Source organism: Salvia hispanica, chromosome 4, assembly GCF_029641045.1.
Source record: "Salvia hispanica isolate PSC_SH4W2 chromosome 4, Shi_PSC_v1, whole genome shotgun sequence".
Taxonomy (NCBI): domain Eukaryota; kingdom Viridiplantae; phylum Streptophyta; class Magnoliopsida; order Lamiales; family Lamiaceae; genus Salvia; species Salvia hispanica.
In genome coordinates this window covers 19,097,639-19,112,770 of record NC_142695.1, presented here as the reverse complement: position 1 = coordinate 19,112,770, position 15,132 = coordinate 19,097,639, and the positions used below count along the sequence as shown (strand labels likewise).

Here is a 15,132-nt window from a genome sequence, read left to right as displayed (position 1 = left end):
CGGCGACCAGCGACCGCCGCGAAGTTGTACGGCGACCGCCGGCGCCCGGCGGTCAGAGCTATGTGGCGGCCCGCCTCGGAAATTTACGCTAGGAGAAGAGTCTCGCCCGGCGACCGCCGGAGGACATGTGGCGGTCCGCCACCGAAGGGTCAGAATCTCTGGACTCCAACGCGGCGACCGCCGGCCAAGGTGCGGCGGCCCGCCGGAGAAAGGCGGCGAATCCGACCAGCCCTAGATTTGCTCCAAGATTTACCAAATTTTGAAGATCTTTTCCTTCTATGATGAGGAATAATCTTCCCCTATAAATAGGACCTCAAGTTTCATCAAGAGAGAGTTTTTTTTCCGACACACAACAAGAACACATTCATAGAGATCAAAAGCTAGAGTACTTCAATTGTGCAAGGAGTTGAAGAAGGATTTCAAGAACATCAAGAACGACAAGGATTCAACCTACGGGTTTTATTTGCTTTAGTTTTATGTTCAGATTGCTTTCCCTTCAATCTATGTTTTTAGTTTATTCAGTCATGTGTAACTAAACTCATAGGATTCTAGGGATGTGTTAGTAGCAACTTTGGTTATACAATTCCGTTTTCTATTTAATATCCGTTTTGTTTTTACTTTGTTTCTTCCCTAAGTTAATCATGATGCTTCATAATTGAGTGACACAATTATGTATGATTCAATACAACTTGCTTCATAACTGTGACAGAGTTCTAGCGAGTTAGATCCACTTAGTAGACACTACAGTTAGCTTCCTTTAAAACGGCACTGTTAATTGAGAGTGAGGACTTTTCAAGGGTCTTAGGAGCTTTTTGGAGTTACGTGTTAGGATTGACAACCCTAATGTTAGTAATCAACGTTTGTATCGCATGAGCATAAGCTAGGTGACTCGTCCTTTCAAAGTATTAACTGTGCTAGGGTATTGTAGTTTGGAATTTGTATAACCATAAAAGTGAACGCACATCCCTGGAATTCTCCTTATCTCTATACTTTTCTCTCCGTGATTTGCTTGTTTTAGTTGTTTACTGTTTTTAATATTTACTGTTTTCAAAAAGTTACAAAAATTCTTGTTTCTCCAGATAGTAATTGAGTTCTAGTAGAAGATAGACACTTTGTGTACATCTTCCCCGTGTTCGATACCCGGTACTAACCTTTTGCTATACTATACCTACTCTGTATACTTGCAGGTATTTATAGTGCAAATAAAAAGTGCATCAACCCATATCTCGACAAATTCATTCTAGTCTTTATAGACGACGTCCTCATCTACTCAAGGAACAAAGCGGAACACGCGGAGCACCTGAGGACCACACTCGAGACGTTGAGGACCGAAAGGCTCTACGCTAAATTCAGCAAGTGCGAGTTTTGGCTCAATGAGGTCAACTTTCTTGGACATATAGTAACGGCGGAAGGAATTCGGGTAGACCCAGCAAAGGTAGAAGCCGTGCAAAACTGGAAATCGCCATCCAGCCCAAACGAAATTCGAAGTTTCCTGGGACTGGCCGGTTACTATAGAAGATTCATCGAAGGATTTTCAAAGATTGCAAGACCGATGACACAACAACTCAAAAAGGGCATCAAGTTTGAATGGACTCCCGAATGCGAAGCTAGCTTCCAACTGCTAAAGGAGAAACTAACCACCGCACCCGTGTTGGCAGTGCCAGAACCAGGGACAAGTTACGTAGTCTACACAGATGCTTCGAAAAATGGGCTCGGGTGTGTTCTAATGCAGAATGGGAAGGTGATAGCTTATGCTTCCAGACAACTCCGACCCCACGAACTGAATTATCCAACCCACGATCTGGAATTAGCAGCTGTAGTGCATGCACTGAAGATTTGGAGGCACCACCTATATGGAGTTAAGTGTGAGATTTTCACTGACCACAAGAGTCTGAAGTACTTCTTCGAACAAAAGGATCTGAACATGCGGCAGAGGAGATGGCTCGAGCTGGTGAAAGATTATGATTGTAGCATAAATTACCACCCTGGTAAGGCCAATGTGGTAGCCGATGCACTGAGTCGAAAATCTCAACAACTGGCTAACCTGGCGACCCAAGAGGAGGCCCTGATACGGGAATTCACCAAAATGAGGATAGAGATAGTGCACGCACCAGAAACGGTTGAAGCGAGGATCGCCACTTTGGTACTAGAACCCGACCTGAGAAAACGAATAGTAGACGCACAAAGACATGATGAAGCTCTAGAGAAAATACGACTGAAGGTGCGAACCGGTGAGCAAAGCAATTCTAGAGAAGAGGCAGACAACGCTCTGACTTTTGAAGGAAGGCTGTGTGTACCCGCCAACCTGGATCTAAGGAACGAAATATTGAGTGAGGCACACGACACCCCGTATACCGCCCACCCCGGGAGCACAAAAATGTACCAGGATTTGAAGAGGAAATTTTGGTGGGATGGCATGAAAAGAAGCATCGCATCGTTTGTCGAAAGGTGTTTGACTTGCCAACAGGTCAAGGCATTGCACCAACGACCTTACGGGAAGTTACAACCGTTGGAAATTCCCGAATGGAAATGGGAACACATCACCATGGATTTCGTGACCGGCCTGCCAAAACCAAGCGCGGGAATACTGCCATGTGGGTCATCGTTGATCGACTTACGAAGAGTGCCCATTTTATTCCCATCCCCATCACATATGGATCGGAGAAACTAGCGCAGTTATATATTCGAGAAATCGTGCGTCTGCATGGAGTGCCTGTGTCCATCACATCAGATCGGGACTCGAAACTTACATCCGGTATCTGGCAAAGCATGCAAAGAGAATTGGGAACGAAATTAAATTTCAGCACCGCATTCCACCCCCAAACTGACGGACAATCTGAGAGGACAATTCAAACCCTGGAAGATATGTTGAGGGCCGTCGTACTCGATAGAGGAGAAAACTGGGAATCCATCTTGCCCTTGATAGAGTTTGCCTATAACAATAGTTATCAAGCCACCATCGACATGGCGCCTTACGAGGCACTATATGGAAGAAAATGCAGGTCTCCACTCTATTGGGACGAAGTAGGGGAAAGAAAAGTATTAGGCCCAGAATCCGTGGCGGAGATGATTGAGATCGTGAGACAAATCCGGAGTCGGATCAAGGAAGCGCAAGACCGACAGAAATCCTACGTGGACGAACGTCGAACCGATCTGAAATTTACCATTGGAGAGAAAGTCTTCTTGAAAGTATCTCCAACTAAAGGGGTAACAAGATTTGGACTCAAGGGTAAGCTAAAACCACGATTCATTGGACCCTACGAAATTCTGGAGAAAGTGGGCCCAGTCGCATATCGCTTGGCACTACCACCCAACTTTGGAAACATACACAATGTGTTCCACGTCTCCCAACTTCAAAAATACATGTTTGACCCAAAACATGTGATTCGTCACGAAGAAATCGCTCTGGAACCCGACCTGAGTTACGAAGAAAAGCCGGTGGCAATCCTGGATAGGAAGGTGCAACAACTCCGAAATAAATCGATTGCTACGGTGAAGGTTTTGTGGAGAAACCACGGACAGGAGGAGGCAACCTGGGAGCTGGAAGAGAAGATGAAGGAAAAATATCCCGAGCTTTTTGCCTAGGAAATTCTTAAATTTCGGGACGAAATTTCTTTAAGGGGGATAGTATGTAACGACCCGCTAAGACGTTACGACTAGAAATAATAATTTTTTTTGCTTAATTATATATACTTTTGCTTGTGACATTTTGTGTGATTACATCTAAGTTACGATAGATTGTCGTCGTCGTTTATTTTCAACATTAGGCAAATAAATAAACACACACACACACACATATATATATATATATATGTAGAAATACAATAAGTTTAATTAGACAAATAGGATCCCAAAACCAAAATTTTAATGTCCGATACATCCAACAAAAGTTTAATTTATACATCGAATGTTTGAAGAAGGCGGGTAAATCAACGAGAGCAGCCACGAACTTGGACCGGTTTTTCCTACACCAAAACAATTCAAATAGATGAGTAAACCAAGATTCTAAATCATTATTAATACAAATACATTATGTAATAATAAATAAAAAAAAAAAGAGTCGGATCCTAGAGGATCATCTTTTCAGCAACATTTAATGCTGCATTTATTGATATGGCAGGAGAATCATAACTCTCCTGACAAAAAAATATACTGGCAGAAGAATGTCAGCCAACTTGGCTTCCTTACACATATATACCGTCACTTTCACTGCCACACTCTTTCACAAACCAAAATATTCACCTCTAAAAAGGCAACAAAGGCAACAAGAATCCTTCCAAGAAAAGGACGTTTACATAGAAGAAAATCCAGCTAACAACAAATCCTTCTTTTTTCCACATCACAACAAGGTGAGTACCAAAAATCCTTACTTTCCTCCCCATATTCACAACATGACATATAGGTTTCAGCATGACATATAGACCAAACATGTCTCTGCCATAATTTCAAATAGGTAGAACCCCAATTTGGCATCCATTAATATTTTACACATAGGCAAAGACGTCTCTGCTCAAGACACAAATTTTTGTATCCAAACATGTTGCACGTAGGCTTAAAACAGCCTCTGTCCCAAAATGCTAAATTAGTATCTGATGGAATTAGCACCTCAAGAACTTAGTTGCTATAGGCTCTCAAGAACTTAGAAATGGCAGACTTTAAGGAGCACTAAGAACTTAGCTTAAATAACATAGAAATTTGCCGGAGAGACTTCCGGCAGCGAACTCGGCACTCCGTCGCCGACAATTGACAGCCCACGCTCCGAAATTCGCCACTGTTTTCATTCCTTAAAATCTGAAAATTTGAATTTACAAGTTCCAACTTCAAAAATAAAATCTTGGTAAATAAAAAGGGGGGGAAAAGAGGGAAAAAAATAGATGAACAAGAAGAAGGTTGATTACCCTATCTGTCGGAGAACGACCTCGGTGGCGGAGGCGGTGCATGCCGGCGGTGAAGGAGGAGGACCGAGAGAGGGAGAGAGGGAGGCCGCCACGGCGAGCCGCCGTGCTCTCAGCCATGGCGGATCCAGAAAGGGGTCGGCGTCGGCGCTGGGGCAGAACCGTGGTGGCGGTGGCGTGACGGCGGGCCCGAGGTCGACGGCGACGGAGTGGGGGAGACGGAGATCTGTAGAGAAAGGCGGAGAGAGAGAGAGAGAGGGAGAGAGAGAGAGGGAGAGAGAGAGATGAGAAAGGAGGGGGGGGGCGGAGACGCCGTCGAAATCGGCGGCGGTACGATGGCGGCGCCGGAGGGGTGACGTCCGGCGGGGTCAGTGGAGGCAGGAATTGCAGCTCTTCTGTTTTAGGAGAAATGATGGAGGAAGATGAAGTTAGGGTATTTGAGTGTGGGTTTGTTAATTGGGCTCATGAATAAATTGTTTAGGTTATGTAAGATATAACATCAAGCCCAACTGCTTTTAATTATTTAGGCTTGTAGTTATAATGGAAGTAAGCCCAACTTTGAATTTAAATATTCTGGGCCTAAGAGTAAATGGTTAAGCAACATATTTAGTAATGATCCAAGTTGCTATAACTCGTGGAATACTATTAAGACATGGAACCCAATTTTAATCAGAATCGGAAATAACAAAAGAAATCATAACCAATAATGTAAGTTTAGAAATTTCTTAAGGAATAATAATAATAATAATAATAATAATAATAATAATAATGTTAGTATTAGTAATAGGTTTATCTTCATTCTAAATTGGATTAGTTTTAAAACTAAACTAGTACTTTCTCATTGTAAAATTTTCAAAAGGGTACGTTCGCAAGTCGAGTTGGAACGAAAGATTCAAGTAAGGAAACTAAACGACCAAGGTGAGCTTTCTTATACTAAAAATATAAATTATATTTTGTGAAAAACTCGAACACATGTTCGTGATTTTAATGATGTTGTCTTGCCATAAATGTTTTGTGTATGATGCCTATCTGTTGGCTAAGGCCAAGTGAATTATGAATGATGATATATAAGTCGAATTCGGGTCCCAGTGAGGGTGGTGTCCCCGCTCGGACTAGTGTACACAGGATACCTCTGACCGTGAACGGACGGCAGAGAAGGTGACCGTGGAAGGTGGCCACCTTCCCGGCACAAGGATACCTCTGTCATGATGGGCAGGGAAGGTGACCGTATAAGAACACCATCCCAGCGGCACAAGATGATCAGATATGGCAAAGTACAGGAAAATGGGCCCAAATGTTAATATTTTAGTAAGCTCAGGTCTTTTAATAAAATCCCTGAGTGTTACTGTAGTAATGGCTTGACAATATTTTTTTTTAAAAAATGTATATGTGTATTTTTTCGGCAATATGTTCACTGAGTACCTTCGTACTCAGCCCTGCATATATTTCTAAATGTGCAGGTTGATCGTGGAAGGGTTGATCAAGTGCTGTGGAGGGCAGACTTGTAGCTATATAAGAATAAAACTCTCGGAGGTTCATGTCTCCACACATGAACCGCGTTCTTTTGTTTCCGCTGTGCCGTTGATAAGGGCTCGCTTATTGTTAAATTTCTAAACTCTGATAAGTCGAACTTGTAAGAACAGTCTCTCGAGTCCCCTTGATCGAATATATTTTGTTATAAGTAATATCCTTTAATATTATAATCGTGTGTCTCCTTATGTCTCGACTTTAATCTCCCCTAATTTCTATCCCCGCTTCTTATAATCCCTCCTTAGTCGCGATAAACCGAGTTATGCTATCCTTAGCTAACTGCGGTCGTGACAATTAAATAGTTTTAAAATTTTAATCATACAATTTGCCGTTCTATTGATCAATATAAAGATTTTAACCATACAATTTTTTTATTTCAGTTAAAAACATTTTTTGTTTGATTATAATAGTAGAATTCTAAATTACATGAAATAGAAAGGAATTGGAAAATAAAAAACTAAAGTATATATTATAGTTTTATTGAGCAGTGATGTAATTTTAGGATTTAAATTATGTAATTTAATTTTTTTACTTTTAATTATAATAAAAAGCGTATTGTATTTGATTATAAATTTATAATATAACATTTATAAATTACATATAGAAATGAATTAATAAAATAACTAATTAAAAAAGTACTACTCCATATCATACTAATTGTGTTGTTTTTCTTAGTGCTCTGTGATTGTTGGAGTATAGGTCCAGTATTTTAGTGCTATGGAACCAAGTATTCACTAAAAAACTTATCATTTTGGTCACACAAAAATTGAGACGCAATCACTTATATATGTTGAAAGTTTTAAAAAGTACTTCATCCGTCCCATAAAAGATGTCAAACTTTCCTTTTTAATTTGTCCCAAAAAAATGTCACATTTTCCTTTTTGGAAAAAGTTCTCTCTCACATGCATGAATATAAAAATTATATTTTCTCTCTCCATTTAACACACAAAACAAAACCTCCTAAAATCCCGTATTGTCTCACAAGTGTGACATCTTTTGTGGGATGGAGGGAATAACAATATTTAGGACGCAAAGAAAGTGTCCCTAAATTAAGGACAAATTAACTTAATTTTTAGGACACTTTCATTTATATTCTCTAATTTTAGTTGAAAAACTAATAATGAGGACGATTTTTAAAGCGTTGGTAATATATTTAGAAATACAAATTAATGTCCTTATTTAGTATTAAAAATGTCTTAACCATTTTTTTAAAGTGATTGTACCGTGTCTGCCTTGCTAATACTTATATTTGAAAATCTTTCCCCCTTGGCCCCATCCCAATTAATCCCACATTCTTTTAATTTTCGATACAAAAGAATTGGTATTAAAGGAAGTTAATGTGTAAAATCTCTAAATCTCTAGGCTCTCTTAGAGCATCTGCAGTGGTGTAAATTTTGTCGTCCGTCCGTCTGTACCAGCGACAAGGACGACCTTGTCCGTCGTTGCGAGCTGTCCGTCCGTGCCAGCGGCACGGCGCTGCTCTTAGCTAAGAGCACGTCCGTGCCGATGAGCAGCCATACGTGACGTCTTCTGATTGGCCAACGGCATAGCCGTTGGCATATTCAAAAAATTTTTAAAAAAAAAATCAAAATTTATTTAAAAAATGTTTTTAAATAAAAAAATATATTTTTCCACTTCCCAAAAAATTATATCCGTTTTCTAACCACTTTTAATTTATTTTTCAATTTTTTTCCCCAAAAATCACATTTTCATCTATAAATACCCCCACTTCAACACAAAAAAAATCACATTCTCATCTATTCTATCATCTACATTCTCTCATCTTTTTTCTCATATTCTCTCATCTAAATTCCCACCACACTACACAATGTCCGGCTCCGGCGATCATCCCTCCGGCAATCGCGGTTGAAACCACGATTGGTTCGACTCAGACTCATTCCCTAGTCCGGAAACGAAATTTACAGCCCCTCCTCAAACCCAAGGTTCTCAAGCTCCGGGTGGCTACCGTCCTTACCCGGTGCACGACCAAAATGCCTCCGGGTCGGGTGGGCACCCAAACCCGGATCGGGAGGGAGCAGCAGCTCTACTCCTACTCCTACTTCTATTCCTACTTCTACTCATCCTGTTCGTGGCACCCGCACCCCGTACACTCCGGGTGAGATGATGGCGATTTTCAAAGCCTACTTGGCAGTCTCCGAAGATCCGGAGACTGGCACGAACCAAACCGGGGAAACGTATTGGTGGCGCATCACTCGTCTTTACAATGAAACCCGGTCGGGGGGGGGGGGGGGGAACCATCTATCGCAATGATAGTATGGTGCGCAATTGCCTCTTCAGATGCAACGAGGCAATCGGTAAGTTCCAGGGGTATTACCTCCAGGAAGAGCGATCGGCGGGGAGCGGCACAAGCGAGCTCGACATCATCACGGCCGCCTTGGCGACCTACCAACGCATGGAGTTCAAAGCGTTCAAGTACCTCGATTGTTGGCAGGAGGGGCGCCTACATCCGAAGTATAGGGGCGGCGTAGTAGCATCCTCCTCCAGCTCCTCCAGCAAACGGTCGAGGTCGGTAGCCCTATCCGGCAGCGCCTCCGATGATGTGGCTATCCAGCTTGTCGGAACTAACTTGGGTAGCCCCGACGCTGGCCCGAGCAGTTCCCGCCGGCCGCAAGGAAAGAAGAAGGCGACGACCACCCGCCGTCGCGCCTCGACTCCATCCGCCCCCGCCCCCGCTCCCTTTGTGCCTCCTCCACTCCCGAACAACACGTTGTGGACCCTCATGGGTCAACTCTATTTGAACGATACGTCTAAGATGACTCCGGAGCAACTTGCAACACATGAGCAAATGATCCGGGGTCTCAAGAGGCAATTGGGGATAGAGGACTTTTTATTTTTTAGGATTTTAATTATGTAATTTTAAATTTTAATGCATTTTAATATTGTGGAAATGTTTTTATTTAAATTGAATGATAGAATGGTGTGATTCTTGAGCTTGTCATTAGCTAAGAGCACGGATGTGAGAGTTTTGCTCTTAGCTAAGGTTAAGGAGTAAAAGTGGGTCCGGGCCCATTCCGTGCTCTTTGTATCACTCTAATTTCATGAATTAACGCCCACTTCACCATGTGCAGACACAATGATAGGTTTTTTTCTTAAAGATTAATATTGATTCTCCATTTTATATCGACAACGACAATTAGAAAACCGATAAAAAAAAACATGACTCTTTTCCAAATTAAAAGGCGCGTCCATTTTGGTTGTAAGAAAATCTACGTAAAAATGGAGTACTCCCTCCATCCCACATAATTTTACGCAGTTTGACTTGATACAAGTTTTAAGAAATGTAATAGAAAGTGAGTTGAAAAAATTGGTGGGACGTGAGTCCTACTTTTAAAGTATTGGTTTTATAATAAAATGTGAGTAGGAATGAGTTAGTGGAATATGAGGTCCACTACCAAAAATGGTAAAAATGAAATGAGTAAAATTATGTGGAACGGACTAAAATGGAATACTGGGTAAAATTATGTGGGACGGAAGGAGTATTAAATAGTACAATCACATTAATATGACAATCACTTGACGATAATGTAATTTGAGTGCTCCTAAATACATTTTCAATTTTTTTACGTGCCGAGCTAGACCTCTACCGGCTACAAATTCGAACACATTATTACCCAAATCAGCCTGAAGAACACATACATTCAACCGAAACATTACCCAAATTAGCCTAGATAACATACATTCCACCTAAATAAATTTTGTCTCGCATCAATGTATCATCCCACTCAAAAAAAAAAAAAAAAACACAAACTAGAGCAATTAACAACATTCCTAAAACAGACACATATTAACTCCAAAGACAGTTGTGAAAACTCAAATATTCCTACCAATATCTATCAAAATCCTCCCCCATAAATACCTGATATCCCACAAAACTCACCAAACCACAAACATGAACTCCTCATCCTCATCAAAGCAAAGCGCCCCAGCAAGAAAGAGCAAAGGCAGGCAGAAAGTGAAGATGGTGAAGATGGAGAATCACAGCAACCTTCAAGTGACCTTCTCAAAGCGCCGCGCCGGCCTCTTCAAGAAGGCCAGCGAGCTCTGCACCCTGTGCGGGGCCGAGGCCGCCATCGTGGTCTTCTCCCCGGCCAACAAGGTCTACTGCTTCGGCCACCCCAGCGTCGAGGACGTCGTCGACCGCCTCTCCGCCCCTCCCCCTCCCACCCACCTCCTCATGGAGGCCCACCGCAACTCCAACATCCGCGACCTCAACATCGACCTCACCCGCCTCGAGACCATGCTCCGCTCCGAGAGGGCCCGGGCCGGGGAGATCGACCGGATCACGGAAGCCGGACGCCAGAAGGGCTGGCTCCCGGCCTCGCTAGATGGCCTCGACCACGCGCAGCTCGGCGCATTGAAGGAGCGCGTGGCGGGATTTAAGAAGGAGCTTGATGATAAAATGCAGAAGGAAATGGTTAGGGTTTCGGAGTCGTCTCAGTCTCAGCGTTTGCATTGCCACAGTGGTGATCCTTTATTTGCTTATCCGACGCTGTCGCTTGGATTCGATCATCTCTTGCCTTATTCTACAATGAGCAATGAAGGGTATTATCATGGGTGGAGTGGTGGTGGTGGTGGTGTGTTTGATGGGAGTAATGGCGCCTCTTCATCTACACTTCCTAATCATATGTTTTTTCCTACTATTTAGATTCTTCCTTTTTTGTGAGTTGCAATTTTGTTAATTTGATTTTGATGCTTCCTTCAATACTACTCCATATTTATTCTTCAATTAATTCTTGTATGTGCAATCGGCAACTGATCAAAAGAGGAATCAATAATGAAATACAACTACTATAGTAGTACTATGCTGTTACCTACTCACATATGATATGACTCACATAGGCATTGATTGTTCCATACAAGTCAGGAGCATAATTAAGTAGCTAGGTATTATTCACCCACTTATTTTAAACTAGGATTGTAGTATTACACATATGTGTTTCAAGTAAAAGGGTGGAACAAGCAGGTGGTCATATTTTGATATATTGTGTTGTGTGTCAAGCCATGCCCATCTCCATAGTGGTACATATACTGCGACATCCTTCCCATATCCACTGCACATTCTATAAAATCCTTGCAAAATGGAGAATCCTTCCACACCCTCTCCTTGTTCATCTTCTTCCACATCTCCCCGATCATCCATTTCACATGCTCTCGCGCCTCTTCCTCCGTGGCATTGTTGTCATTCATGTAGCACTGGATTGATTTTGGCACATCCCCTCTGCTAACTTCATGCTGAGACAAGTTATTAAAAGTAGGGTTAATTAATTGGTTGTAAACTCAAGAACTTGCTATATCAATGGCATTATGTTACCGAAGAGGTTCCTAGATCATCAGCAAGCCGCAAAATCATTGCTGAGCAACGAACTAAATCATGGTATCCATAAATTCTGTCGACAGCTTCCTTTGTAAGAGATTGTGTTACTCCGAAAAATGCATGTGTTAGTACAACAGGGCCTGCCACTGAGATCCATGAGTTATTCATGTACTCTTCCAGACTTGGTTTGTATCCACTGTGGTACCACTTAGCCTCCACCAGATATGCCTCCACCAAATCCGTCCACTGCAATTACCATATACTACTATCATATTAATTCATTCATTTTTTTCTTTTTCATAATTTGCTTAATGCAATTATCAATAATAAATTTTAATTTACCGATTTTCGCAGATAGGGGATGATGTTGAAACCTTGCTCTTTCAGTACATCATAGGCTGTGTCGTTGATAAAGTTGTACAGTCCGAGAAAACACAATTGCATGTAGCTAGGAAGTTGGTCGATTGAACTGATATCCCATCTGAGATTAAATTAAATAACATTAGTGACGGATGCAGAAAACTAGTTTCTATATATAGTATCAAAGTTGATTTAGAGTACACCTCCGTATGGCCTGTGTGAATTGTTGGAGTTCTTCTAAGGTACCATAGACATCATAAACGTCGTCTATAACTGTTATAAGAGCGATGGATTTGTCGACTGCCATTCTCCCCATTCCATGCTGACGAGGTTGCACGATCCCAACTCCCCAATAGTAACATTCCACCAGCCTGTCTCTCACGAAGGGGAGCTTCTCCGCAAACCGGCCATTTCTCCACCACCTATATGTGAATAATTAATGGGAAAATTAAATTAGCTAGTTAGTATACATATGTATATATGTATATGTTGCACTTGACTGTAAGTCTTATTTGAGTTCTTCTTGATATTGTGCTTGTACAATATTGGAGTCGAGTATGGCAAGCTCCAACACTGTTGGATTCATGTCGGGACTCTTCTTATATGCATCAATCCACAAACTTGCGTTTAACCTCTCAATCCTCCAATGGATTGGGATATCAAGAGAATAGCGTATCCATGCTTCTAGGTTAGAGTCATGAATATCATCATTCACTAGTTTTTGCTGCAGAACTTTGGTTGAGAATTCTCTAGCTAGCTCGAGCGTGCTTTCACCTTCCGTTAACAAGAACGAAGACTCATAGAGTTGCAACACGCCTCTTGTGTCATCAATAAGGCTTTGTTTGAACTCACCCTCCTCGTTCTTGAATCTGTCAAACACATCTGCCAATAACAATCGAGGAATTAATTTTTACCGAAACGTAACATTAATTCATCAACTTGAATAATTAAATTTTTATTTACCTTGACCAACTTGATAACCATGTTGTCTTAGGAGTCTGAAGGCAAGAGCTGTGGAGTACAAATCCATATTACTCTTGTCATGTGTAGTATCCAAATATATAGAGTTTAAGATTTGTTTAAATTCATTCTGCAAATGTTGAGATAGACCTAGTCTTTGCAACTCATCAATCAACTCAAGCTGTCGGATGGGATCGGTTTCTTTCTCCACCATCTTCTTCACTTGCATAACTAGCTCACTAGCTCTTTTCCTGTGCCTTTCCTCCTGCAAAAATTGAATACTATATATCACACTAGAGAACTTATTCATCAGTGTATATATATCATATAGACATAGTAATTAATAGTACCTTATAATCACTGTGGAGTGATTGAATATAGTCGACATCCCAACGAGAAGGACTGTAGTTTCCAGATCGTCGTTCTGCTGCTGGGAGCTGATCAGCATCGAGTTGCAAGGAGCAACGGAGGCGGTGACAAACTGCATTACTAATTCTGTTAGTAGAAAGTTTTGAAGACTTGTTGTCTGAGTTATGAAAACGTTTAGTTGGGTTGCTAGGAAATGCCATTTGCATTACAAGGCTACACATTTTGAGATTATAATCTTTCTAATATACTCTCTTGAACTGTGTTTTTTTGCTATTGGGGACATGTAATAGAGCTATTTATAGGGTGATGTTCCTTTCCTCAGGTGCTTCAACTACCACAATTGTTTGTATGCAACGCAACTCTACATTTAGAAATCGTTCGCTTTTCATTAATGGAATTAAATACTACTCCAATGAACCAAACCACTCTATGAAAAAATCTTTAATGCTTGGAGTTGGATGTCTCCAATGAACATTTCTTCTGAATTCACTTTAACCTCAATAATATAGACAACATTAATATCATGGAGTACATAAAAATACCTTGTTGTATGCATAAAAAATCATACTCCTTATATCATTGTTTTTAGGGGTCCGCAGAAGGGGAATGTCAAGCCAGGAGCCAAGTCACACACCGGTAGGCGAGCCGTGCCTTCGCCCCCTCGACCAATGATGTCGGTGTGTGGACGACATGCCAATGAGATGCATCGATTTGTCGTTGCCGATTTTTATTATACTTTGATTTTCAAAAATTGTCAATAGTTGTACTAGTTTTTATTTATTTATTTTATAATTTGATTATCATTTCAATTATATAACTCTTTATCTTGATTATTTAATTTTGGAAATTTTAATCATTTATTTATATTTGGAATATCACAATTTAAATAATTATATCAAAATTGAAGATTAAGAAGGATGAATTAAAATCAAGTGGCGAGACTATGAATAACTAAGGTCTGATATAATTTGAGATTTTGGATTACCTAAGGGACAATTAGTAGTTTGTGTATACATAGTACATTAGTACTCCTTAATTAACACACTGCATACTTAAATTACTACTCTCTCCGTCCCCGATTAAGAGTCGCACTTTTCCATTTTGATCCGTCCCTAATTAAGAGTCACACTTCATTTTTGCCTTAAATAGTAAATAGGTCCCACATTCCACTAACTCAATTCACTCACATTTTTTATAAACAAATATAAAAAAATGGGTTTCGCATTCCACTAACTTTTTCAACCAACTTTTCTTTACATTTCTTAAAACCCGTGCCCAGTCAAAGTGTGACTCCTAATCGGGGACGGAGGGAGTACTACATTTAATTCTAAAATAATTTTATAACTTAATACTCACTCCTTCCCTGAAAAGTAGGAACATGTTTGACAAGGGTTTTTATATATAATTGTAAAGTAAGAAAGAAAGATAAAGAGTACTATTATAGTATAATAATATATGGAGTATATATAATGTTAGTGGAGAGTGAACTTCACATCATTGTGAGTACTATTATAGTATAATAATATAAGTTCTAATTAAAATGATAGGTAAGGGTAATGTTTTGTTTAATTATTTCAAATATGTATCATTATATGAGTAAATTTTTATTCAAAATTATAGTATTAACCAACAAGGGGGTGATCAATTGCTAACTCATCATTTAATTGCTAACTACAACTAATT

The 15,132-nt window shown here is 40.6% G+C and overlaps 1 protein-coding gene and 1 pseudogene across 2 annotated transcripts; one reads left to right on the top strand and one right to left on the bottom strand.

Annotated features, from left to right (window-relative positions):
• The first annotated feature begins 10,350 nt into the window (after positions 1-10,350).
• LOC125194791 (agamous-like MADS-box protein AGL62) lies at positions 10,351-11,091 on the top strand. Its single transcript, XM_048093013.2, has one exon. It carries the CDS (start codon positions 10,405-10,407, stop codon positions 11,089-11,091), a length of 687 nt encoding a protein of 228 aa, XP_047948970.2. The 5' UTR covers positions 10,351-10,404.
• Positions 11,092-11,253: 162 nt separating this feature from the next.
• LOC125197332 (cineole synthase 1, chloroplastic-like) lies at positions 11,254-13,682 on the bottom strand (annotated as a pseudogene). The gene is made up of 7 exons (XR_016129028.1): positions 13,431-13,682; positions 13,084-13,345; positions 12,621-13,002; positions 12,324-12,542; positions 12,103-12,241; positions 11,758-12,006; positions 11,254-11,678 (listed from the first exon to the last, which is right to left on the bottom strand). The product of XR_016129028.1 is annotated as a cineole synthase 1, chloroplastic-like (transcript).
• Positions 13,683-15,132: the final 1,450 nt, after the last annotated feature.